General features: G+C 42.6%; 1 protein-coding gene across 1 annotated transcript in view; it reads left to right on the top strand.

Annotated features, from left to right (window-relative positions):
• The window catches only part of cdon (cell adhesion associated, oncogene regulated), a 58,309-nt gene that overhangs the window by 14,582 nt on the left and 16,735 nt on the right, over nt 1–26,992 (top strand). Inside the window, exons 2-9 of the mRNA XM_084717437.1 lie at nt 13,134–13,272; nt 15,758–16,036; nt 16,526–16,672; nt 17,575–17,718; nt 17,796–18,086; nt 18,171–18,440; nt 24,048–24,322; nt 24,732–24,906. Coding sequence (XP_084573563.1) covers nt 13,200–13,272; nt 15,758–16,036; nt 16,526–16,672; nt 17,575–17,718; nt 17,796–18,086; nt 18,171–18,440; nt 24,048–24,322; nt 24,732–24,906 — 1,654 coding nt within the window. The 5' untranslated portion in view covers nt 13,134–13,199. The remainder of the gene's footprint in view (nt 1–13,133; nt 13,273–15,757; nt 16,037–16,525; nt 16,673–17,574; nt 17,719–17,795; nt 18,087–18,170; nt 18,441–24,047; nt 24,323–24,731; nt 24,907–26,992) is intronic.

Below are 26,992 nucleotides of genomic sequence, written 5' to 3'. Positions count from 1 at the left end.
ATCTGGATGTATAAAAAGCTCTATAGGCCAGAGGAAAAATTAGTATTTCTGATTTTGGGGTGAACTGTCCCTTTAAATATGTTGGAGAGGTGTTTTCTTTTGCAATTTGACCACGAGCCAGAAGTGGAAACTCAGATGATCTGTGTGTGTTGATGTATCACCACCAAGTTTGTTTTGTGATCACTCGATCGCCGCACAACAAGCGTGGAGTGTTACATGGCGAGACGGATAAACATTTAGACAAACTAAATAAAGCCATTACACGCTCTTTTTCAGGACCGTGTATTTATCTTTGGGTCCTCAGACTTGTTCGTACAAGGCAGCTGGTTTGTTTGTTTGGCTTTTTACGAGAGATTTGTGGAATCGGTGAAAAAGACTAATTATATTTTAACCTTTTTACATGTGTTTGTTTTTGTTCTGCCGGCCGGCTGTGAAGTGAATATGCGGCCATCGCTCCATTATATTTACAGAGTCAATTTGTCATCCTGAGAAATGAAAATACTCTGTGTGTACTTTTCTTTCTCACGCCTCTCAAGTGACAAACAAAGAAAGAGGCAAACACCCTGAAAGTTTTATTTCTGCTTGACTTTGCAAAACTGAGTTTCTTGTTAGGGTCTATTTGGACACCTTGTCATTTTGTTTTCGTTGCACATGTTTGAAATAACATTATTTAATGTATGTTTTAGTTTGAAAGTGCTTTTGGTCGGCAGCCAGGGACCTATCAGGAGGAGACTGAACAGAAACTGTTGTCTGCGTCTTTGCCGCTTGTTGCCTTAGAGACACAGGCGGTGATGGAATCCAGGAGAGTTGGGGAGGGACTGCGCCGTGGGGAGACGGGGTGGGGACAGCTGGATCCGATCACGACATGCCCATATTTCACAGCATCTAAAAACACAGATAGTGTCTCCACTCCCTCGGAGAAGGTGGACATGTTCAAGACATTTGGCAAACTTGATAACTTTTCTCCTCCCCTGCATCAGCGTGTTTTCCCATCGTCTCTCTAATCAGGGCTGATATGGAATAAAAGCCTGACCAGTATCGGATTTTTGAGACCAATACAAGAACAAACTAAAACTTCACTGATTACAGATATGGTGACTGATAAAGAGAATTTTTGAGCAGAAAAACACACCTTTTTTTAAGTGGATTGTGCACCGATTTTGATAACATGTGACGATGCAAAGATACTCAGAAAGTGATAATATTTAGGTTAAATATTCTTTAACATGTTAAATAATCTAACATACGCCGTTATCAGTTCTTCACCCTTAGAAATAAGCTTAATGGTTCCTTGGAATATAAAACAGATCTCAGTAGATCTCTGAGTTGATTCTAGATTACCAAAGGGTTCTTGGTAGAAGGGTTCTTGGTAGAAGCCACTGGATGGGTTCTAGATGAAATCCTTGGAATATAAAAAGTGTTCTTGGTAGAACACACTGGGTGGATTCTTGATAAAAAAATTTATAGAATATAAAAAAGGTTATTGATAGAACCCCTTGACTGAATTCTTGTTAGCAACCTTTAAAGGTGGAAATATTCTGGATAGAACCCCCAGAGACAGTTCTGGGTGGAACATTATAGCAAATAAGGGTTCTCTGTAGAAACTCTCATAGGGGTGTTTTCACAGATGGTTCTGGGTATAATCCTTTAGAGTGAGTTCTAGGTAGAACTCTCTGAAAGGCGTCCAAGTGTAATCTTTGTAAAAGGTTGTACTAGGAAGTGGTTCTCATGTGGGGACAAGTCAAAGAACCCTTTGTGGTTCTAGTTAACATCTTTATTTCTAGAAGTGTGTATCTCTAGTATGGATTCTTCTGGAACAAAGTTTGACAGATAGAAGACCGAGAATAGAGTGTATCAGTTCTATATCGATCGATGTATTGGTTGGGTTCTAATGTGAATCTGTGGCCTCCTCTCCTCGGTTCCTTGGTGCCGTGGCTGCACAGTCCCAGCTCCCCTCTCGCCTGGCGTGATGAATCAGACTCTTGGCACATGTTGGAGATCAGTGTTATAACACACCCCGCGGGCAGGACGGCCCTCTTGTGCATTCCTCCTTTCCATCAGAATTACCTTTTCGTCTGAGCAGACGTTCCCCCGTGGGCTGAAAGGCCTGTGAAATCAGCCGGAAGGGCCCAGAGAGCGCCGACAATGGCCAAGGGTTGTTAGTTACATGCGGTTTGCAAAAGGTCTCAAGGTGGCCCTGTATGGCGGCGATACCCGGGGATCTGTTTCCAGTGTCCGAGGCCGCTATTGAGTTTCGCCCCTGTGGTTAATCCCGCTGTTCAGGACCTTGGGAAACAACCGCACCTCCCCACCCTCCTGTCCCTCCCCCTCACAGATTCCCAGGAAAAACAAGACATTGCAGAACAATCTCCAATTAAGATGGGTCTTACATACTGTACCATTCAGTCCCCACTCTGTCTCCCCCACCGTCTCCCCCCCCACCTCCCTCTCAGCTCTCTGTTTGTGTCCTCAGCCAACAGGCCCGGGGGTAGAATTAGCGCTGTCTCCCAGGTCCCGGCCCTGGCACTTTGGGAGGGTCGGGCTTTGGTGAGCGGAGATGTTGGGGCTGAGGGGGTGGGAGGTGGGGGGAGTGGGGTGGGGTGGGGTGGGGTGGGGTGTGTGTGTCCTTGGTAAACAGGGCTTTGTGGGATGTGACTGTCTGATCCCCGGGGGCCTCTCCTTTCATTCCTCCCTCTCGTCTGATCCCACACCACCGCGTTGTCGTCAGGGCCGCGGCGTCTCTGGGTTCTGGGACCTGCTTGGCCTCGCCGTCACCCCACGCCTCCCGGACTGCTCGCGTCCTCCTGCAGACACGCACAGAGAGACAGAACAGCAGACTGTCCTTGAATCTCGTTTGTCTTTGCAGTCTCTCTCGGTTTTGATGATTTATTGAGGAGACGGTTCAACCCAGCATGAAAAATCCATGTTCTCCTTCTCACCTGTGGTGCTCGACATGAAAAGAGCGTGTAATGACTTTATTTAGTTTGTCTAAATGTTTATCCGTCTCTCCTTGTAACACTCCACGACTTGGTGGTGATACATCAACACACACAGATCATTTGAGTTTCCACTTCTGGCTCGTGGTCAAGTCGTAAAAAAACCCCTCTTCAACATATTTAAAGGGACAGTTCACCCTCAAAATCAAAAATACATATTTTTCCTCTTGCCTCTAGTGCTTTTTTTTATCCATCCAGATTGTTTTTGTGTGCATTGCCGTAGAAACGTCTGCCATCCCTTGATCATATTTGAATTAGATGGTGCTCAAACACCAGTGTCTCTTTCCAGAAATCATGCAGATAACTGTTGAACAGTTTCGTCTAGGAACTATTTTGTTTCTGCAATAGAATCTGTAGTAGAAAGCACTTCCCAGTGGTGTTGTGCAGTTATGTCAGGCCGAGGTGCACACAAGTCAGTAGTTATGAAGCGCACACGGACACATTGCTATCCTAACATCACGTGTTGCGTGGTTGTTTACACACCACTGATGGCTGACAACCTGCTGCACTGAGGGGAGTCGTCCATGTGCGCAACTTGTCGGTCTTGAGAGATTTTGTGCCCAAGTATTGTTTTGACAAATGATCAAAGAGCTGTGACAGTTAATCAATGAATCGATTATTAAATCAATTGTGAACTATTTTGATAATTGATTAACTGTTTTAAAAAATGTCCAAATTCTCTGCTTTCAGCTTTTCAAATGTGAATATTTTCTGTCTTCTTTTGTCCTCTTGTGACAGTAAACTGAATGTCTTTGTGTTTTTGACATAACAAGACATTTGAGGACGTCAACTTGGGCTTTGGAAAACAGTGATCACCATTTTATGACATTTTAGAGACCAAGAACTAATCGATTTATCGAGAAAATAATCAACAGATTAATTGATAATAAGAATAATCGTTAGTTGCAGCCCTAATCATTACATATCTGTTTATGACAAAAATGACAAAGAAAACAAGAAAATCTTAATTTAAATGAATTGTTTTTTATAGTCTGTCCATAGTTTTTATAGTTTGTGTAGAATTAGCGTATGATTTTGTGATGGATTTTAGACTTCTTTTTGCTTTTAGACTTTACCCCCACAAAAAAGGAACCCATGAAGGAGATGGGATCGTCTTTTTCAAATTCATGTATAGCAAATGTCTGTTTTTTAACTCAGTGTGAGATGTTTGGACACACGAGTGCATTTGATGTGGCAATCTGAATCAGCTGCTGCCCCACCCCTATTTACACCCCTGGTAGTTTCTACACACAGATTCTGTGGATTATCCTCAATAACCGGCACATTTTCTAGAACGAGACACTATTGGACAGTTTTTCAAATGTAAGGACCAAAAGCTGCGAGACTGGAGAGAAACTGGAGAGATGGTGGACATCTCTATGGCTGATATGTCCAAAACTCTGCAACTCGCACCGAGCCAGAGGGAAAATATGTAATTTTAATTGATTTTTTTTTGTGTGTGCGAACTGTCACTTTAAATCCAAAATAAGGTGCTTAAATTAAAACCTTTCTTGGTTTTATTAAAAATAGGCCATTAAATTCACCAGTAATTATTAATATTGACTAGAGCTGCAATGATTAATTGATTAATCAATTGAAAGAGAATTAACCGCCAGCTGTTTTCATACATTTGCTTCTTCCAGCTTCGTAAATGTGACGATTTGCTGCTTTTCTTTGTAATTTATGGTAGTAAATGAAGAGACTTTGGGTTTTGAACTGTTGGTTGGACGAATAAAGCAGTTTAAAGACGTTGCTTTGGCATCTGGGACATTGTGATGAGCACTTTTTGGACATTTCATAGACTAGATGATTAATCTATTACTTGTAAAAAATAATAGACAGATTAAATGATAATAACAAATAATGGTTGCAGGCCTAGTATTGACTGAAGTGAAACGTTTTACAGTGATAAATGTTTGAGCTGCGTCGCCCAGCCCTGAGCAGACTGTCCTTGAAGACGTGTCTCATTTGTCTTCTGCAGTCTCTCTCACTTTAAATTATTTATTGAGGAGAGTTGCATTAACTCTCTGCAGGTTCAGACAAGGGCAGACATTTTGTGGTATGGATCGAGCAAACCCCCTCCTATGTGATTTTCTCTTTGTAAAACAAAAAGGAACCCTCTTCTTTCCCTTGCTAAGTCCCTTATTTGATTCCCAATCATGTCTTTCTTTCTCTTTCCTCTCCTTCGCTCCCTTTTCTTCAGCTCACTCCCCTCCGTCTCTAAGTCTGTCCCACTTTTAATAACGTCTCAGTCTTTAATCAGACTGAGTTGGGCCATAGCAGAGGCCCAGTGTTTCCACTCATTAGTTTCCTCTGTGGCCCCGGGGGCTGCCTCAGTGGGCTCACCCAGACCAATAGAAGAAGCCCATAATGGTCCCCTAGAGTCTCCTCTCCTCTCCTCCCGGGAGGCTCTTCCCAAAGTTTTCTGGGCCGAGCTGAATGTAGGTTTTAGGCTGAATCATCAGTCAGATTTGGCAGACGTGGATGCTGCGCGCTCAGCCATTATCTGTACGTCTCTATCCGCGAGCCAAATAAAAGAGGGAGGAGAAATGAGTCGAGGCTTGGCAACTTTTCACCTCCCAGTGAATGTTTCACCTCTTTATACCCCCATCTCCATTTACTCCCCTCCCAGAGTGCTTTTCTCCCTCTGTTTGCTCTCGTATGCTTTTCCCCCCATTGCCTCTCATCTTCTTGTTTTGGATTTATCTACCATCTCCTCTGTGTGTGTGTGTGTGTGTCTCTGTGTGTCCGTCTCTTGCTGTGTGTGTGTGTGTGTGTGTGTGTGTGTGTGTGTGTGTGTGTGTGTGTGTGTGTGGAGCTGAGGAATGTGTGTGCTGCAGATCGTCTGTCCGTGAGATGTGGGGCGAGTGCAGACAGGTTTGGGGTATAGCATGTGAATCAGCTTCAGCACACAGGTCAGATTAGACCATCATACCAGAAAAGACTCGCTCTTTCTCTTACACCCCACTGCTCCCTCACCCTTAAAGGGATAGTTTGGATTATTTGAAGTGAGATTGTGTGAAGTGCTTGTTGATAGTGATTAGTATTAGCGACAGTAAATGGTGGTTGGCATGCCCTCAGTTTGGAGAAAGAGAGAGGGCCAAGCAATGAACTGCTGTATATCAATATCAGTTTAAGTGCATGCTATATTTAGACTATTTTCACTGCTTTACCTTGCTGTCAGACAGCCTTTTCTAATGGGAAACCAACGTCAAATAAGTCAAATACCGCGCTCTCCAAACCAACCAAACTCCATAGGTGAAATCATGAATTTTACCTCACGGAACACAGGAGTTGCTGGTCCACTGCCTCATTCTGGTAGTTTGTTGTGTCATTGTGTGGCCATGGTGTTCTAAAAGGCTACTTCAGAGACACCAAACTTTTTTTTAAAAAAGCCAACCTTTAACACAAACAAACTCACTGATAGAGGCAGCGATAGACCTGCAACTCCTGTGTTCTGTGAGCTAAAATGACTGATTTTGCCTATGGAGTTTGGGGGATGCTGAGAGACTGTTATTTGGCTTACATAATGGAGGTTTCCTGTCAGAAAAGGTTGCCTGAAGGCAAAATAAAGTGGTGAAAATATTCTTAATACAGCATAAACATCTCTAACTCTGAGGGAACTCTCTCTTTTAATCTTTCTGATTTATTGGATTTGAACCAGACTGGTATTGATCACTATTGGCGCCTGTTATCGAATCAGCATTCGAGCTGCTTCCTGATGTTTGCTGTCAGCTTTTATTCAGCTGTGCAGCGTTGTGAAGCGGAGGGACCGGGCCCCCGCCTCAGTCAGCAGCAGCACCAGTTGTGACCTGTTCCTCCTCTGCCCTCCGGCTCTTTGATGCTCCGCCGCGTTGCTTTTGTCCCTGTTTACCCAATATGACAGGGATATGGGTCTGCCCCACATGAGGGCAGATAGGGCTTTAAGTAGTTCCTGCAGAGAGGAGGCCAGAAAGAAGTGCAGGTGCTCACCGCCCCCCCCTCCTTTTAGAACCTGAACCCCTTTCCCTCCCCTGAGGGCAGCCTGTCAGTGTGTTTATTTTCTCCTGTGTCATCACCAGGGATCCCTCTTGTCCTACGAGGGATCTACGGTTCTATTCCTGAGTCTGAGGCTTGTGTTACTCCCAGGATGGATGAATACAGGCGCTGTCTCTCAACGGAACACTCTGACAAATATGGGTTCCACAAGTGTTCTTCCTGAAGGGCTGAGGTTCTACCCAGAACCAGTTGCTTCTGAAGAACCCCTTCTTGAATAAAGGGCTTGTCTAAGGTTCTTTGTAAGACATTAATAACTTTTTTCATCCAAAGAACCCCCAATGATTTCAACGATCCTTGAAGAACTTGTTCATCAAGGGTTCTTAGTACTTTAATATAAAAGGGTTCTCTGTATAACCCCCTTGGAGGGTTCTAAATAAAACCCTTGGAATATAAAAAGGTTCTCAATAGAACCCTTTGAGTTTATGTTCTAGATAAAACCAGTGGAAAAAGTTCTTGGTGCAACCCTCGACTGTTTTAAAGAAAACATAGATTAACTGGCAATTAAAATAATAAAAATAAAAGGTTCTTGATAGAACCCTCTTGGTTGGTTTTGGATTATTAAAAAGATCTGTGTTGGTTGGTTTTAGATAAAACCCTTAAAATATAAAAATGTTCTAAGTGTGTTCTAGATAAACCCCTTAGAATATGAGAAAGGTTCTCTGTAGAACTCCTTTGATTGGTTTTAGATGAAACCCTGGGAATACAAAAAGATCCTTGGTAGAACCCCCTAATTGGGTCCAGATAAAACCCTTGGAATATAAACAGGTTCTCAGCATAGCTCTCTGGGTGAGTTCTTGTTAGTACCCTTGGAATAAGGAAAAGTTCATATCGAACCCCTAGAGAGAGTTCTAGGTTGTACCATTACACCAGAGAAGGGTTCCCTGTAGAACCTCTTATAGGAGGTACTGGGTGAATCACAGATGGTTCTAAGTATAACTCTTTATGATTGGTTATAGGTAGAACTTTCTAAAAGGATGGAGTGGGACCTTTATAAAGGGCTCTGTCAGGAACCAAAATGGGTTCTCCTATGGGAACAAGACAAAGAACCCTGTATGGTTCTAGTGAGGACCTTTATTTTTAACAGTGTACTTCTGTTCTCTGGATTCCTCTGGAGGACAGTTTGACAGAAAGGACAAACAGAACCGAGATTCAAAGAAGAAGAAGCTGTTTTTTTTCTCGCTGTCACACTTAATCCAGGTGTCAGTCAAACATTTCCCAAACACACACTTGGGTCAAACGCCCCCACATACCCCCACAAAAAAAAAAAAAAGAAAAAGGAACCGTTCCACTTGAACTCACTGACACTAAGCTCATTTATTTTCATAAACTGTCCCTGTGTCTGTATATCAGCTTTCAGTCTGTTTTCTGCAGGATGTCTCTTCAGTTTATAGCTGGACGATCCCGCCTCGAGAGCGGCCATGCATCCACAACATAAGTGCAAAAACAGAGAGTAACACAAGATCAGATTTGGGAGGAAATCTGGAACGCAGGATCTTTTTCCTTTAAGTAGTGTAGTCTGGCGTTTTGAACAGGAGAGCGGAGGAGTGAGGAGGGAGCGGGGCTGGCCGCGGATCAACGCCGGACCAGAGGAGACGGCTCTCAGGCCGATCAGGCTTCATCTGACAGGGACTTCCCCTTCGTCAAAGGGCCACTCCGGCTTTTTTGTCCGGGCGTCTGCCTCTCCATGCAGCCGGAGCTGCCAGCATCAGGATGGGCTCCGTGTGATGAGGGATACAAGATATCCTCACGGTGTCTGTCTCCGCTGAGGCGGCTTCATGGTGGCGGATGTCAGAGGAAAGCCAAACAGATAAGGAGCAGGAATGATGCCCCTGTGTTTCCTTGTTGCGCCAGATCGATGGGCCAGATATGTAGCTGTGTGTGTGTGTTTACACAAGGGCACCCAGTCGGAGCAGCGGTGCCCGACCGCCACGCCCACTGGGAGGAAGTAACTGGTTAAAACAAAGGTGGCTACAGAGGGAGGGAGTTACAGAATCAGCTCCAGTTTCTCATCGTGCTGTGTGCCAATGTGCCCGCGCCTGGCTGTGCGCTTTTATAGCGCTGTTGTTATTATTGTAATTATATATCATTATTCCGGCAGAGAGAGAAAGATAGTTTCCACTGATGACATGGGGGCAGTGTGCAGGGCCTGTTGCAACTCGTGGGATGGAGAAACGCTAGCCTGCAAGATGTGGGTTTGATGTGCCTGCATGAGCAAGCACACGCTTTAAACTGGAGCCTGAGATGCAGAGCGTACTCGCCACATACATAATGAAGTACGTTCAGTCCTCGAGTCAAAATTACAGATTGTGTTTGTTGCAGAAATTCGGTCAGAATAGAGCTGATGTTTGAACTGCTGAGAAAGCGGCATTGTTTCTAAAGGGAGAGTTCACCCCATAAGCAGCGTTTTCCACCACAGGACCTTTTCCCGGAGACCAGGAACCTCTGGAGGAACTCCATCACAGAGATCATGGTCTAAATTAAGTTCCAGGGACATTATTACACCCCCCAAAAAGTCGCTGCTTGTTCTGCACTTGTGACCCTGCGCTTCACCACTTCAATATCTTTGGATAAGTTTTTGGGTTTTGCATTCAGGGATTCTTTTTAAATGTGTCAACCGATCATTTTGCCCACTTTGGAGCATCACGCAGGTGAGCCTTCCCTGCACTCGTACCCATGATCTTCCTGAGGTCTTGTCACTCAGGGTTGAGATGTCCAGTTAATAAAGCTATTCCATGTATTTTTTTTAAGGTTAAATTCGCTGGTCTGATTGAAGTGGAATTTGACTGTTCATGGTGTTTGGACACATGAACATGGAATAACAGAAAGTCCAGGCCTTATTAAGCACTGATCCATTCTTACTATTGTTGCAGTATAGTGTCATTGTTAGTGTATCGTCATGTGCAAAAAAAGACGCGTAACAACAGCCATCGCTTTTTCATACATCAGTGGAAGAATTTGCCTAATCTCTGCAGGTGTTTAGACAACAACATGCAGGCAACAACGTGATAAAGGAACCTTTTACTACTTTGAAATGTAGTTCCTGGTACTAAAAGTTCTGGGTACTTTGGAAACATGTCTAAAATCAGAATTGTGCATTTTGCCTCCTCTTACCTGTAGGACTATTTATCCATATAGATTGTTTTGGTGGGAGTTGCTGAGTTTCGGAGACATTCACTTTTAGAAAGTCTCATTAACTTCAGTCTCACTTTTAAATGTGTTTTAGGGAACAAAAAATGTATTGATCATGTTCATCATCTTTACAGCTGATATCTCTAAAACTCACTGCAACAAAAACATTCAGATGGATAAAAGCACTGCAATTAAGAGGAAAAAACATCTATTTTTGATCAAAAAATGTATGAGTGGGATTCAGAATTGTTCTGTTTGAGGTTCTCTTTGGATAGGGACATGTGTCTACAGAAATCCCCCAAAAGTCCAAGGCATTCGCTTTTAAAACAATTAAAATGCCTTAATTGTCACGGCGTGGTCCTGTTAGACCTTTAAACAAACAAACAAAGGCCTAACGGGACCACGCCGTGACAGTTAAGGCATTTTAATTGTTTTCAAAGAGAATGCCTTTTAGGTTTTTCTGAATTCTGTGTATTTTTTGGATGAACTGTCCCTTTAATATTTCCTCTAAGTGCTTTGCTTTATGTTGAATGTTTGGTAAAGTGTGTAATAACAGTGAAATGTGTGTGTGTGTGTGTGTGTGTGTGTGTGTGTGTGTGTGTGTGTGTGTGTGTGTGTGTGTGTGTGTGTGTGTGTGAGGAACAGAGAGAGCTGGAGGTGACCTCTGGGGGCTGGTCCAGGGCCACCAGACACCCGCTGGTTCACCTTCTCTCTCTGCTCCTCCCTGACCTTTGACCTCAGGGTGAGAAGGGGGCGTGAGCCAGGAGCTGGGAGAGTTTATTATTTCCTGCCTCTTCTCTCCTCCTCCTCTTCCTCCTCCTCTCAGGATGCCCTCTGAGAGTGAGATGAAGAGAGTGAGAATGAGTGTGTGGGTAAAGCATCTGTGTCTCATTGGTCGGTCAGATCAGAGGATCAAACATCCCACCGACATCACTCACAACTGGAGCTGAAACAATTGGTCGATTAACACAAAATGAAACGACAGTAGTTTTTGTTAAGACTGCAATGAACAATTATTTTAATTGCCAGTTAATCTGTCAATAATTTTCTTGTTTGATCCATAAAACTTTTTGTCCACAACTCAAACATATTCAGTTTATTGTCACAGAGGAATAAAAAAAAAAAAAAAAAAATCTTCACATTTAAGACAGTGGAATCAGAGAATTTTTACCTTTTTTTTTTCTTAAAAAATTACTCAAATTTGATTCTCAAAATAGTTGACAACTAATCAGCTAATCAATTAATCATTGCAGGTCTAGTTTTCATAATTGATTAATAGTCTGGATAGTAATTTATTAAGCAAAAATACAGAATCTTGAGCAATTTGAAGAGGTCACTTTAGAGTCTAAGAAATTCTGATGATGATTATGTGCAATTTTCACCATTTTGTTTCTTTTACTTGCAGGCTAGTTACTTTAGTTTTAATGCACCTGAGTCAATTATTGATTATTTTCATCAGGGGTGAAACTAACAGTTATTTTCAGTATTGATTAAACTGCTGTAATTTTCACGATAAACTCGTTTAGTCTATAAAATGTCCAAAAAATATGATAACACTCAGTCCAAAACCCAAGGTTTCTACATTTACTACAATAAATGACAAAAAGCAGCAAATCTTGACATTTAAGAAGCTGGAACCAGCAAATATGTGAGACTTTTGCTTGAAAAATGACTGAAATTATTAATCGATTATAAAAAAAAAATAGTTGGCAATTAATTGTCTTTCAATCAGCTGCCCTCCCAACATCTAAGGGCGATTTCATTCAAAATGGACGAGACGATAACACAGAGAAAAGATGATTTGGTGCATCCATCAGTGCATCTCACACACGACAGATGTAACAAGATGAAAACGACATAACAAGACACGGACAAAAACAGCTGATATAAATGTCCTTCAGAGGTTGACTTTTTACTTTTATACTTTGAGTACATACAGACTGAACTTTTTCACTTTTACTTGAGTAAAGAAGTTGAATCAGCACTTCTCCTTTTACTTTTTTACTCAGTTATCTGTGCTTCTACTTGGGTAAAAACTGTGACCTGTTGCCACTCCTGCTCACTGGTACCGGCTTGTCATTTTCTCGGCGTGCTGCAGCCTCTGAGCGGAGGCCAAACACATTGACCTGCCTGAATGTGGAGCAGATGAAACAATGTTTAGGTTGGAGAGTGAGGGTTAGAAACCTGTTCAGCTTCACCGCTCCCACCCAGACATCATCCTTTTAATTTGACCCACCCTTCAGCCCCACTCGGCCCTTCCGCTAACGTCTGCGAGCCACCGAAGCGCCAGTGTGAATATCACAGCTGGACGGCCATTGTCCCTCCGGCCTCAGGCTCAAACCCCGGTTACCAACCAGGAACCTGGGATCAAAGCTGGCCCGGATTACTCTTAGAGAAAGGAGGAGGAGGTGCCGCGGTCGGAGGGGGTCGGGTTGAAAAGGATAGAGGAATGCTCCTAATTACGTGCCCTCCAGTGTGTCTGGGCCTGCACTTCAGGCTACAGTGAACCTATGAGGAAGCAACACAGTGTGACAAGAGAGTGATATTAAGAGTGAGGCGACAGTCTCTCCACAGCCACTCCATTAGCGGGAGATCTCAGCGGCCCAGTGGGAGACGGAGGCAGGGGGGCTGAGAGGCTGGACATTCCAGCCTCCGTGGAGACACCGCAGTGGGTGAGGAGAGGGGTCAGAAGAGAGGGCGGGACGTGGAGATCAAGGAGTGTGTAAAGAGGATGTGTCGTGAAGATTAGAAGGATTGTCGTACAGGATTCATTTGGAAACTAATAGATGTTTTTCCCGCTCAGATGCACCTCTGAAATCCTCCTCCGGCTCGTTTTCTCATTTGCTTCTGTCTCATCTCTTCTTCTTCTTCTCCTTCGTCTTCTTCTTCTTCCACTCGTGCAGACGCTGTCGTGTTTTCACACAGAGCTCCTGTTTGATGTGTTTCTCCTCTTCTGTGTGTTTGCTGCAGGTTTGCCGAACAGACGAGGGCGTGCGCGCCGGGCAACACGGCTGCTGGCAGGGGTCAAAGGGCACCATGGACAGTGGCCTGAGGGTCCTCCTGTCCACTGTGCTGTGTCTCAGCCAGTCCCTCATCATCAGCTGCTCATGTAAGTTGTTGTCCCAGTCAAACAAACTATTATTTTTATATTAACACTGGAGCAAATGATGATGTAATGATGCATCAGTTTCTAGCAGCAAAAAGGCAGTTCAGATTAACCTTATGTACACAATCTGCTCAGCACCAAACTGCAGACATATAAGCTGGTGAAGAAAGTGATAATTAGAGCAGCTTAAGAGACAGATTTCTCTGGAAATGTCGGAGACCTGCAAATTAAGGCCAGAGTAGCTCTGTGCCTGCCCAAAAATAAAGCACTGCAACTTTTCTTTTTAACAGAGAAAACAAAAATGCACAAGCAGACATAACGTAAGTATGACAAAATAAAACAATCAGACTGCCAGCACACAGAAAAGATGCACGTATGCATTATGGACTGAAATGTCCATAAGTGGACTGAGGGATGGAAGTCCATGAGGTCGAGGAAGGCCCAAGATGAAGGCCAGAAAAAAAATGAAAAATCTGGCAGATCAAAGTACAGCACAGTACAGTACAGTCCAATACAATTAGCTGTGACCTTTTCATACTCATGAAGGTTTGAAACATCTGGGGCCAGATGCATAAAACTCTGTAGGGTTAGAACTAAAACTTGTGTGTGCGCACAAAGACAAAAATAAGCACACACATTCACATATGTATGCCTGATCCACCGTGGAATCCATAAATGGATGTAGAAACACCTTTGATCATCATCTGTTTGCATATTAAAACTCTCGCCTGCGCCGCCGCTCATTAGACCTGACAATGAGAAGAACAGAGAAAGATTAAAAGAATAATTTGTAAAACTCATGTTGAAACAGATTTTACAAAGTGTTTCATGACTCAGGATCAAATAAAAAAAAAAAAGAGGCGATAGCTGAGATGTAGATAAAAGGATAAAACTCTCAAAACACTCAAAACAGTACACAGATTCTCACCACTCATTCTTCTTTTATAAATAAACCATCTGTGTGGAATTAAAGCTGTTTGTGTGGTGTTTGTATGTAGCAGACCGCATGATGATGAGCCAAAGTCAAACTTAATCAGGAAAAAGGGACAGTGACATTAACACCAGCCACGTGTTTTTACTGATAATAGATCATAGATCAGGGTTCTGAAACCTGTGGCCACTCTCTTTTAAAACAATTAAAAAGCCTTTACTGTCACAGCATGGTCATGTTAGAGTCCTTAAAGATCTAACATGACCGTGCCATGCCAAAATATGTAGCCTCAAACAAATACAACAAAGGTTTTAGTATTTCATCAAGTGAAATGTCTGGCTTGGTGCCTTTTCCTCTAAATTTTGCTGATGGCTCGTCTTGAGCCTCCATAGACGAGCTATGGATGCCAAATCGAAAAGGTCTCCAAGGAAAATAAAAAAAATAATTGCAGCTCCAGACAGATTTTTCTTTTTTTTTGACCAAAAATGGCTCTTTTGAGACTAAAGTCTGCAGATCCCTGTCCTAGATAAAGTATTTCTCACTTAACTGCAAAGGACGTCACTTTGTGCAGCAAAGTGGTGGGAACATAACAGCTCAGATAAAAAAAAAACATTTTTTAAAATGGTCACAAATAACAGAAATGATTTTGTACTGGGGGTGATCAGTATGAGGTCAAAGCAGGTCGTCCATCACGTCCACAGCTGCAAGGCGATGTCAGTCATCTTCTGTATCAGTGAGTTTATATGAGAGACAAGTGAAGGACGTTAACAATGTTAGCTTACGATAAATAATCAACTTTACCTTTTAGATGTTAAGTGACCCTGCTGAGTTGTTTCAATGCTACGCTTAAACATGAAAGAAACAGAGTTTATGAGTTTAACCAATAAAATGAATTATGTTTTATTCCATATCTAATTGTACAACATTATTTTATATTTGGTGTAGTGTATCCTTGTATGTTACCTTTGTATATTTTTACAATTTAGTATTGTTTGTTCTTGTATATATGTTCTAAATTCTCAGATATTTTATTTTTTGATCTATTTTTCCCTGTTTTTTTCCCACTTTGGGATCAATATAGCACCATCTGTCCATCTATTTAATTATACTTAATTTATTATGAAATGACAAGCCAATTATTTCTTTTCTACCTCCAAATAGTTCCCTTTTTCCCTTTTTTATATTTTTATTTTCCAGCAGCTTTTTTTGTTTCATGTGACTTTATTCACAATGACAGTATTGAAAATCATACCTTTGGGATTTCTAAGTACCGTGGTACACTGTAATACCTTGATACCGTCAAACCTAATGGGCTGTTTCATAAAGATGGTCAGGACATGTCCCCCGTGTCCATTATGATAAAATGACACCTGACAACTGAACGCCATGCAGATAGTTTTTTGCGTCTCTTGGTTTTCTTTGAGCATCTCCATTGTATTGTTCTCTGCAGGGGCAATAATATGTTTGCATGAGAAGATGTGTCTGTTTTTAATTTTGTAAAAAAAAAAGCCATCTACAGTTCTGAATCTGTTTCTCTCTGCTCTGTCTCCCCTCCAGCTCAGTATCCATCGTTCCTCTCTGAGCCTTCCTCTGTGGTTCAGAGTCGAGGCTCTGTGGCTCGTCTGCGCTGCTCGGTGACTCCTCCCTCGGCGGTGGTTTCCTGGCGTTTCAGAGGCCTTCCTCTGGACCCGAGCACCCTGCCCGGCGTTGTGCTCAGCGACGACTCCCTCGCCATCTCCTCCCTGAAGCCCAGCCACGTCGGCGTCTATCAGTGCGTGGCACACTTGGACCACGGGCCGGCCATCGCCAGCCGCCGCGCGCGTGTGGCCATAGCAGGTACGGATACGGCGAATTGCCCCTCTGTGTATACTTGTCCTCACTTCAAAGCCACGGGGTGAATAAAGACAGGAAGTTGCCTTGAGAAGAGGAAGGCCATTTTGTGAGTGTTGAACACTTAGAAAGAATGTCCGTCCTCGGCCGCCTGCTGCTGAGTGGCGGACGGGAAGGAAGCAGTAGGAGTTTTTAGTCGGGCAGCCGTCCAGATGCCTCTTGACCGGTATCCTTAATGAGCCTCGGGCCTTCCTGTGCAGTGTGTTATGTTCCTGCTGGGATGCTGCGTGCTGTTGGACACTTCGCTCCAGAGGTCGACCCTGATCTGGAGCTGAATCAGGCCTGAATAGAATCACTCGCTGCAACAATAAACAAACGCAGTGATCCAACACAAACAACTCAACTCAAGTAGCTGCTCGCCTGCATCCTTCAGTCCGCTGATACTCGGTGTCCTGCACAGAGCATGAGTCTTCTTCTTTCTCTCTGTCCCTGCAGAAATCTCAGAATATGAAGAAGGCAGACGGCGGTCGTTATCAGCGCAGGAAGGCAGCACTGTCCTCATAGAGTGTCCTCTACCGCACAGCGTCCCTCCAGCTCTGCCAAGACTAAGAGTACGAGGAGAGTGGATAGAAGTGTCAACAGGTTTGTCAACAGATTTATTTATGATGTTAATATTTCCTGTTACATAAGAACGAATGCTTGTTTACAGTAACTTCTGAGTGGAAAACCCCTGCGTCACATACATAAAATTTAATGGCAGCAACATGTTGAACGTTTTCTTATTCCTGATATTATTTCAGAATCAGAAAAAGTTTTATTGCCATGTAGGTTTTCATTTACAGGGATTTGTTGTGGCACGTTGGTGCATAAAACATAGTACTAGAAATATAAATAAAGATTAAGACAAGAACTGTCAGTTAAAACAGCATACATAGAAAAACAAGTGAGACTTATTTAAATAAGGTCTGATGGGTCAGACCACCCTGTTTAACAGCCGAAACGTACAATGGAAATAAACAAATCTGCAGATTTCACACACTCAAATCACCTGCCAGTTATCTACCTGCAGGTGTTTTGGTGTGACATCATGGTGATTAGCTCTATCAGGCCATTGTAGGCAATGTTGAAAATCAATGAGCAGGACGACTTGTGCGTCATTATGATGACGTTTCTTGATTTGTTATTTTTATTCATTTCCTCTTGGTTATTTTATGAGTACCACTTTAAAGTAAGACTACCCTTATAAATGATTTATAAATGTTTATAATTGGGTTGTAAACACTATAAATCATTAAGCAATTACAAACAAGTTATAAAACTGTTTTCATACATCGAAGTGGGATCACTGTTTGGCGAGATCCAGCTACTGCTTACTACTATGTAATATTTCTAATGATTTACTAACATTTATCACCAGCAAATGGAGATTAATAAAACAGTGCATGTTGAAAATGTCAAGATAAACAGTATTGCCAGAGCCTGAGTGTCTGAATCTGAAAGTTGTCTGTGTTGTTACTAAAACTTCTATTTTCTTCTCTTTTCAGATGATTATTTAGTTCTTCCATCTGGAAACCTCCAGATCCTCTCTGTTTCAGCCCAGCACCAGGGCATGTACAAATGTGGTGCGTTTAATCCTGTTACCAGGGAAACGGTCATGCAGCCTCACGGCACTAAGCTAATAGTGAAACGTAAGTGTGATGACATTACAGTGCAGAACATGTGTCCGCTGTTACCTTACACTAACATGTTTAACTTCTCTGTTCAGATTCGGACTCTGCCCCCCCTGTGAGGATAGTTTACCCCTCCTCCCCCAGGACTGTTTCTGTGCAGCAGTCTCAGCCGCTGATGTTGGAGTGCATCGTGTCTGGGAGTCCTGCACCAGCAGCCAGGTGGTTCAAGAACGGTAAAGAGGTCACACCGGGGCCTTCTCTCCAACGACAGCACAACAACCTGGCGTTCGCTGCGGTGACGAGGAGCGATGAGGGGAGCTACACCTGTGCTGCTGACAGTGAGCAGGGCGCCGTGATCAGCGCCAACTATACTGTGAATATTCTTGGTAAGAAGAAGACTTTGTGCATTTGGGGTTTGTGGGTGCAGCAGACCTCATGGAGATATTAATGTTTTGTCTTCTCCTCCACAGAGCCTGCATCTGTCACCGAGGGTCTGACCAATCAGATCATCCCTCCCGGATCTTCTGCTCATTTTACCTGCATAGGAAAAGGAAACCCCTCCCCAAACATCACCTGGTTGTTCAACACTAACCCCATCACGCCATCGCATCACTTCCAGATCTCTGGTTCCTCGCTCGTTATCACAGACGTGACATCACAGGACGAAGGCGTGTTTCAGTGTCTGCTGGACAACGGGGTCGGCTCGGCACAGTCGTACGGGATGCTTACGATACTGTCAGGTAGATATCAATAAAAATGATCTTAAACTAATTTGTTGCTTGGCCTGAACATGGAGCCATCTCAATACAGCATGTGCATATGAATGCAGGAATCTGCAGGCAAGGAACACAGAACAAGATTTTGCTACTGGGAGCTTTTTTGAGTCTGTAGTTGGAGTAGTATTAACCAGTCATGTTTGAGCGGTCCTTGGTTGCATCCAGATCAGCAGTCCCTGTGGTGATGCAAAAGGGGGTGGGACGAACTGGCTGGAACACATCAGCTATTGTCAGACAACAATTTAGCTTTTTATTAGCTTTAAAAAAATCTGCATTTATATGCTCATATCTGTTTATTGAGATTAGCCTCAGCTAATTCTCACACCTTCAGTTCGCTAATTTGCACTGTAAAAAATGACTTGCACACAAGTCCTGGCCCAGATATCAGTTACACTGGAAGCTTTAAGACATAGGCCGTTGCCCCCTAGAGGCTAAAATGTCATCAGGTGATTGCTGACAGGTTCCAAGTTGACAGTAATAAATAAAATTACATTAAGTTAAACTTAAACTTTAACACCTTGGATGCTTCAAACTCATTGAATGCTTAGAAAAAGCAGGCAAAAACATTTTTGGGCAAGACGCCTCAAGACAACTTTTATCATTTCAGTTAATCAGTTAATTGATAAAATGTCAGAAAATCGTGAAGAACAAGAGTGACATCTTCATATTGTCTGTTTTATCTGCACAGCACTCCCAAACCCAAAGATATTCAAATAACAGCAATTTAAAATCAGCAAAATCACCAGAATCAGAAAATGTTCTGCTTTTTTGCTTGATAAAATGAGTTAAACAGTCATCAAAATTGTTGCTGAACAGTTAAAGGTAGAATTTGCAGGACTGTTGGTAAACACACATTTCTACAGAAGGGGTTAACGCCTTCGCCTCACAGCAAGAAGGTTGTGAGTTTGAATCCTGGTTTGGAGCAGTGAATCAGTCACCTTACAAGGCAGCTGGATTTGTGAGATCACATGACTTCAAGTTATCTTTTTGTGTCCGCACAAAAAGTGGTGCAGCCAATCAGCGTCCGGTAAGGGACTACTGACAGATGTGGGCTTGGTTTTAGGTGTGCTGACAATGAGAAGCGTCCATGGAAACAACTCGTCTCAGCGGGTCTTGTAGAGGTTAGCGTAGATATTGCAATTGCATCAGTTATATCAGAACTGGAGAGTATTTCTTCATTGACGGACGAGCAAAGAACAGCACTGAAAGCTTGTATCAGTGGAAAAATGTCATTCAGTCACGTGCCAAGTTTTTTCGAAAGCGCCTGCCCTTTTCCAAGAACTTTCTATGGATGGCTTCCCAGATGGTTCTGTGCAACAAACCGTCTGGCGTGTCAGGTCAGTGAATCAGAGAAATCCATCGTTATGTTCCGACAGTTTTGTAGCGGCTACATTTTTAAAGCACAAATAACACATCCACATGTCGAAGTGATCCTCAGTCTGCTGTGCATCTGTGTGTGTTCAGGTGTGTGTGTATCTCTCTCTGCAGCTCTCACAAACAGAGAGCAAAATATGAGAAAATAAGAAAATACAGGCAGGTCTGGCTCTGTGCACCACCACACACTTCTAGTGGGTCCTATGTGATGATTTAGTGGAAATATTTTTATACGTATATGTTGTTCTTTTTAAGGAAAGTCCTGCACAGTACACCTTTAATCAATCTATTTATCCCCACTGTTCCCTTAAATTTTCCTGTCAGAAGACTCAGAACAAGATAGAACTGGATGCAGTATCACATTGTCGCTGTGTAACACTTTAATGACTAACCTCACAACAGGAGTTTGAACGCTGACTCTGGAGGGTTCGCAGAGCTCAGTAGCAGTTTGCGAAATGCTACATAATTTCTCGTGTTGGAAAGGGTTAAGGCATCTTACCAGGCGGGATCTGCACATACAGTATCTGCAGGGAGTCCTTGCTCTTTGAGGGTGAGTGTGTGTGTGTATGTGTGTGTGTGTGTGTTTTTTGGAGGGTTGGTAGGAGAGGCTTAGCCAAGGCCGCCCTCCTCCTGAGCCTTGAACTGAGCCTGAGCGTGAGAGTGAGCTTTGTGCACGCCGTCGGGGATAAGCCCCCGGACGCTGGAATGTAAGGAGTAGCCGTGGAGGGTTATGACGAGGACCAGACCACCCAGCTGTCAACATCATACACAACTGCCTTTTATTTATTAACACATCACAACCCTCCTCCTCCTCCTCCTCCTCCACCGAGCCTCCCCTCTCGTCTGCCTCCCCAGCCCGCTGTACGTCGTGGCCCCATTCCTCAGCTCGCCCGTCTATCTGCAGAATGATTAATACGGCTACAGTCGGTACAGAGGGAGTACAAATCAGATGGGATCATGGGAGTTCACTGCAAAACATTCGAGAGCACAGGAAGAAGAATGAGATTTAATATCTTTCAACACAAAAACAGAATACGACGATAAGATAATAAGAACATGTCCAGCAGAGGTAAACACTCGGAGGTCAGTTTGTGCTCGGGTGTTTTTCAGGTACCAGGCACACCGCAGCTCATCGAATGCCCTTTGCATTCAGAGTAAACAGCGTCCTTGATATGTGCAGTCTGCTATTGTAATTCATCTCAGAGAGCAATCTGAAATATGTTTGGGTTTTTGTTTCCATCGCCATGACAACTTCCCACTTTCATCCGTTTAGTGGGAGGTGCCTCATGGGAGATGTGGTGTCCTTGTTCTGTCATGCGATTGGCTGTTTCCTTCCTGTCTTTCACATCGACTGCACCGACTGCAGCTCCCAAATGACAGAGCCAACAGCCACAACAAGCGCTGAGATAAATATTTGATCAGTTGAAAATTAATTAAGAACAGTTGGCCCTTCCTAAGTCCCGCCCCTTTCCAAAAAGCGTTGAGCAAGCTTTGTACCTGGTGGAAACTTTCTCCTTTCCTGTTTCCTGTGTTTAAACCTGCTAAAATGAGTTTTTAACTGCTCATGAAACAGTCTCAATTTAATACTGAAGTCTCTACATGACCTTCATAAGTAAACGAGACCATCCATGAGAAGATTATGTATTTCTATATAGTTATTCTTGATGGATGTCACTGGATTAAAAAGTTAAAAACAAGCAGGATGTTATATTTTGTGGTTATTATGGTGAAAACACTACTGCTTTTGTCCACAGGGGGCTCCAAATTCAATACAATATGAACGTTCCTTGTAGTAGCTTTAAATATGCTGAATGTTTGGCTCGTCTATATCAAAAAGAAAACCAAATTTGAAGAGGTTAAAATATGTTGTTGTTGGACTTGTAAAAAAGATATATAAGCCTAAATAGTCACATTTTAAATTAGCTAATGTTTGTAGAATCCTAACTAGCTAATCTACATCAATTGTTAGCCAGCTAGTTACATCTGATAGCTGACATCTGGTAGCACTAGCTAATCTACTTCAATAGACCCTTTTCACATGAGCCATTTTGAAATGAAATGGAGTGCTGTAAGGATGGTGTATTTTTGTAGGCCAGCCTGGAAATGTTAAACAAATATTTATGATACTACACGTTTTGTTCAGTAAAATAATCTTGACAAACCTTACTTTTGTGGTTTTCACCAGAAGTAAACAGCCAATATTTGGCTTTATGGTTACGTGACTCAACATTTTACTACCTTTTAGTAACCACCATTTTTAAGACACAAGTGGGGTATTTACTGAGGTATTTTATGTCATAGAACAAAACGTGAAAATCTCTTAGGCTTGTGTTAACCACAGACCTTATTTCAGGCAAATAACCATAACCCATTCTAAAAGACTATTGACTTAAAGGCAAGGGAACCAGAAGTCTCTATATAGTTACATTTTAAATAGCTAATATGAACAAAACGCTAGCAAACTAGTTAGCTAATCTACATTAATAGTTAATTAGCTTGTTACATCTGATGGCTAACATTAGTAAAAGTGCGCTACTTAGCTAGCTAATCTAATTAGTTGACCTTTTTTATGACAGCCACATTCATATGACATAGTAGGGTGAAAACAGGTGTTACAAATTATACTAATTAAGGTTCCATTCCATTTAGTATAGCAGCTGTTAGTTAGTTAGATAGCATTTTGCTAACATTAGCAAGCTAGCTTAAGACATTACTAAATGTTGCTTTTACTGATCCCCCAGTAACATCTTTTTTTTTTTACCATCTTTGCTAACATTAGCTATCAGATGTTTAGCCAGCTAACAATTGATGTAGATTAGCTAGTTAACTTGTGTTTGATTGAACATTAACTAACTAACTGAAGATAAAGATAAATTGTTAATAAAGAATAATCATTAGTTGCAGCCCTACTCACAGCTGCCACATCTGGAAGCAGGTATTGTGATGTACAGGCTGCCAGTTAGGAATATAGGAAATACATTTACTTGTCCTCCAATAAGCTGAGCTCTGTCCAAACTGAGGCTCTGGTCTCTGCTCGTAATCCTCCGTGATTTACCGTCACATTTACTCCCAGGTGTTCCTCTCTAATGGACTGACCTTTTCTGGGAAGGACCTGGCAGCAAGTCCCTGTCCAGGTGTAGCAGCACTTACCCAAGATATATCTCTCCTCCCCGTCAGGATGGCGAGGACGCCGTGGCCTTAATTGCCTCCTCCTGTATGAGTGTGCTGGAGGAGGAGCTGCGGCTGTGGTTCGGCTGTGAGTCAGAGCTGCGGAGGGCAGAGCAGGGCTGGATGCAGTGCTGCTGGGGTCTGATTCTCTCCGGTATTTTAATGGTTGGCGTGTGGAATGTGTGGCAGCTGGCCGCAGTCCCAGCATCAGGTCTAGTGTTACCAGCTCGGGGCCTGTTTGTTTTACAAAGTGAACCGGTGCCGCCGCCGCACACAAACCAGCCCGAAACTGGACCCAGGACCCTGCAGCGTGCCTCTGTGGCGAGCCTCGCTGCTTTAACCTCCTTACTCACTTGTTTAGGTTTTAATATTCAATTATGGAGCTCTTTGACCTCAGTGGTGTGGCTCCGAGTCGAGCGGTCCCTACTCTTGTGGGCTGAGCTCAGTGTCCTCTAAACGTCCACGTCCACCTCGGCTCTGCCAAACTGGTGTCAGCCATAATAAGACTCCTAGCCGGCATGATTTGTCCAGGTGGACCGTGCTGGCTCGGGCGAAGATTTAATGAAAAAAACAAACAAAGCATGATTATGTAGCTCTGCACAGATCCAGATTTTTCTTGTTATTTTATGTAGATTAAAAGGCTTGTTCCAAAACTAAAACTTTCCAGCTCTGCTTGTCCTCCGTGGACATGTAGGGCCACCTCTGTTAGTCACTGACTGACTGTCAGTGACCTTCCTTCAGCTTTTATTATATTGTGCTCTCTACAGAAAGGGGTGTCCAAACTTAGTACAACTTAGATCCAGGAGCCATATTACAGAAACTTAAGTCTTAAGTCTTAATTAAGATCTTAAGTCTATCTTAATTTTTGCTAAATTTAAAAGAAAGACGGTCTCCAGTGTTTTCAGCTACTGTTAGCGAACATTATTGTTAGCTACTGTCAGTGAACACTACCATTAGCTATTGTTAGCAAACACTACTGTCAGCAAACAGTACTGCAAGCTACTACTAACTGACTTCTCCACCTAACAGATGCTCAGTTGGGCTCCACTGCCGGCGTGCTGCTGCATGCCTCGCCGTCGCTCCACCCCATGCAGAGCGACGAGGGCCACGAGCGCTTCCTGACCGAAGACGACGGTGACACGATCGACCTGGCAGCCGACAGAGGTGGTGACCGTCCTACTCCGGAAGCGCCGATCATCATCAGCCCGCCTCAGACACACAAACCTGACATGTACGACCTGGAGTGGAGGGCGGGGCGCGATGGAGGGAGTCCGATCAACGCCTATTTCGTCAAATACCGCAAGGTGAGGGGAAAATGCTGGCCGTTTCACTTCTTTATTACCAAGGCCAGGACCTGAACTGGCTGAAGGGTTGGTCATTTTCCTGTGATTTCTTCAGCAATAAACTCACTCGGACTATAAAACTGCAGCGATATGAGTTTAGACTGTGTTGGCAGTGGGACTCAGAGTTGCTGGAGTTGGAAACTGTGACAGAAAATCTCTCAGGGATTGTTTCTGAGGCCTTTCCCTGTCGTTAGTCAGACTCCGAAAGACACTAAACTACAAAGGATTGAAGACAGACAGATGATTCTATTTCTCACTCTGCCATTTTTACTCATGTGTTTGTATTTGTCTGTGTGTGTGTGTGTGTGTGTGTGTGTGTGTGTGTGTGTGTGTGTGTGTGTCTGTGTGTGTCTGTGTGTGTGTGTGTTAGGTCGATGAAATGGGAACCGTGGTGGGGAATTGGCACACGGTCCGTGTCCCTGGCAGTGAGAAGACCCTGCGGCTGTCAGAGCTGGAGTCCTCCAGTCTCTACGAGGTGCTGATGGTGGCTCGAAGTTCAGCAGGCGAGGGCCAGCCAGCCATGCTCACCTTCCGCACCGGCAAAGGTCAGTCCGACCACAAAAAAGACTCTCAAAACACTGTTAAAACAACACTTATTAGCAGTGCACCTTCAACTGACCCTTACTAAATCTCTCCACTTCTTGCTTTGTGCTCCAGTAACAGTTGAGCAAGCCTGTTAGTCGGCAGAACCTGGATCTACTTTCTCCCTTTCTGTTTCCTATATGCTATGTGCTCGGTTGAAAATGTTGAAATGTTGAAAAAAAGAGCAGAAGACCTGCAAATGTGAAAAATAACAATGCATAGTCACATCCTAAGTCAGCCAGTGTTTGCAAAACTTATTTTGTTTGTTTGTTTTTGAGTTTTACTGTTCATGGTAGCTTTTTTTACCCGTTATTCAACACCTTCGAATATCAAACAGGCAGTATCATTTTAAATACATCTGACAATAAAGTCAAGAAACATAAAACAAAAAACAAAACATAGAAATACTTAATCCCTACGTAATAACCTCAGAGGATGGGTTTGGCTTGGTTCAGTTTTTTTTTTTTTAAGATTCATTGTTAAATGCTGCAAAACATTTAGCTGCTTAAAAAAAATCTCATTTATGTATATAAAATTTAACAATAATAAAAAATATTGCATAAAAACTGAACACTTAAAATGCTGGCTAACTATAGCTAACAACTAATGTAGATTAGCTAGCTAGTCAGTGTTTTGCTAACAAATAGCTATCAGATGTAACTAGCTAGCTAAGACTTATTTAGATGAGCTAGCTTGTTAGGGAGTATTTCTACTAACATTGGCTATTAGATATAATTAGCTAGTTAACAATTGATATAAATTTGCTAGCTAGTTAGCTATCTGACAAACAATTGACGTGGGTTAGCTAGATAGTCAGTTAGTTTTGTCAACAAATAGCTATTAGATATAACTAGCTAGCTAAGTATATTAACTAGTTAGTTAGTTAGTTAGTTAGTTGGTGTTTTGCTAACAAAAAGCTATCAGATGAAACTAACTAGCTAAAATGTATGTAGATCAGTTAGCTAGTTAGTGTTTTGTCCGCAAATAGCTATCAGATGCAACTAGATAACTAAAGACTGATGTAGATTAGCTAGATAGTTAAGCAGTGTTTTCCTAACATTAGCTATCAGATGTAACTAGCTAACTAAAATTGATGTGTATTAGGTAGATACTGTGAGTTAACTAGTGTTTTCTTCAATAAACTGAAGATGTGACAGTTGCTTTTATAGGTCACCTAGCAACAACTTTTAATCATCTTCAAAATGTGGTTTTGTTTTCACCATAGCCAAACACATAACATATCTAAGTACAGGAAACAGGAAAGAGAAAGTTGACTGAGGTTTCTAAGACGGGTCAATTCTTATGTGTTTTAGTCTGTTTACTGTTTATTGTTGTATTCCTGGGAATAACTGACCACTGGAAGAAACCGCTTCACCTCATTTTACAACACAGCTACAAATTTTCAGCTGCCTAAAACATCAACAATAAATGGTTTTTGGTGTCAGTTCCTCTCAGTTGAAGAGCGTCTGGTTGTTTCTGGATTCAACTGACATTCACCAGACATTCAGGAAGAAATTTATCAGAAACAAGCAGAAACATGCGTCTGATTCTCCGTCAAAAACAGTCTCATGAGAGCAAAAAAAAAACCCAAAAAAACATGCAAAGCATATCATGTTTTTGAGTTCAGGGTGTAAGAAAATGTGCTGTAGCTTTGTGCAATGATATTTGTGTTTCTACCTTCAGAACAAACCCGTATAATCACATTATGTTTGTGAGTTCTGGAAGAAGAAGTATTTTCAACTAAGCAAATTTTTTGGCTCAACTACCCAGCCAAATTAAATTAGTACAGTTTGTGTGGGATGGAGAAGATTAATAAGTGAAGTAGAAGCAGATGAGACAGGCTGAGGATAAGTGAATACACCACAACATAAAGTGATGACGCTTCATTACTACATAACTGCTGGATAATTAAAAATTTTATTATATGCAGACATAAAATACTGTATCTGATGGTGGATTATTCCTTTAAATGACCACTTCCACCACATTGCCCAATTATAATCCAGAGTACAAGCATACTGATCAGTATCATAATCATAGTGAACCACT

The sequence above is a fragment of the Lutjanus erythropterus genome, chromosome 4 (genome assembly GCF_056507025.1).
Source record: "Lutjanus erythropterus isolate fLutEry1 chromosome 4, fLutEry1.hap2, whole genome shotgun sequence".
Taxonomy (NCBI): Eukaryota; Metazoa; Chordata; class Actinopteri; order Lutjaniformes; family Lutjanidae; genus Lutjanus; species Lutjanus erythropterus.
This window is presented reverse-complemented; position numbering and strand designations above follow the sequence as displayed.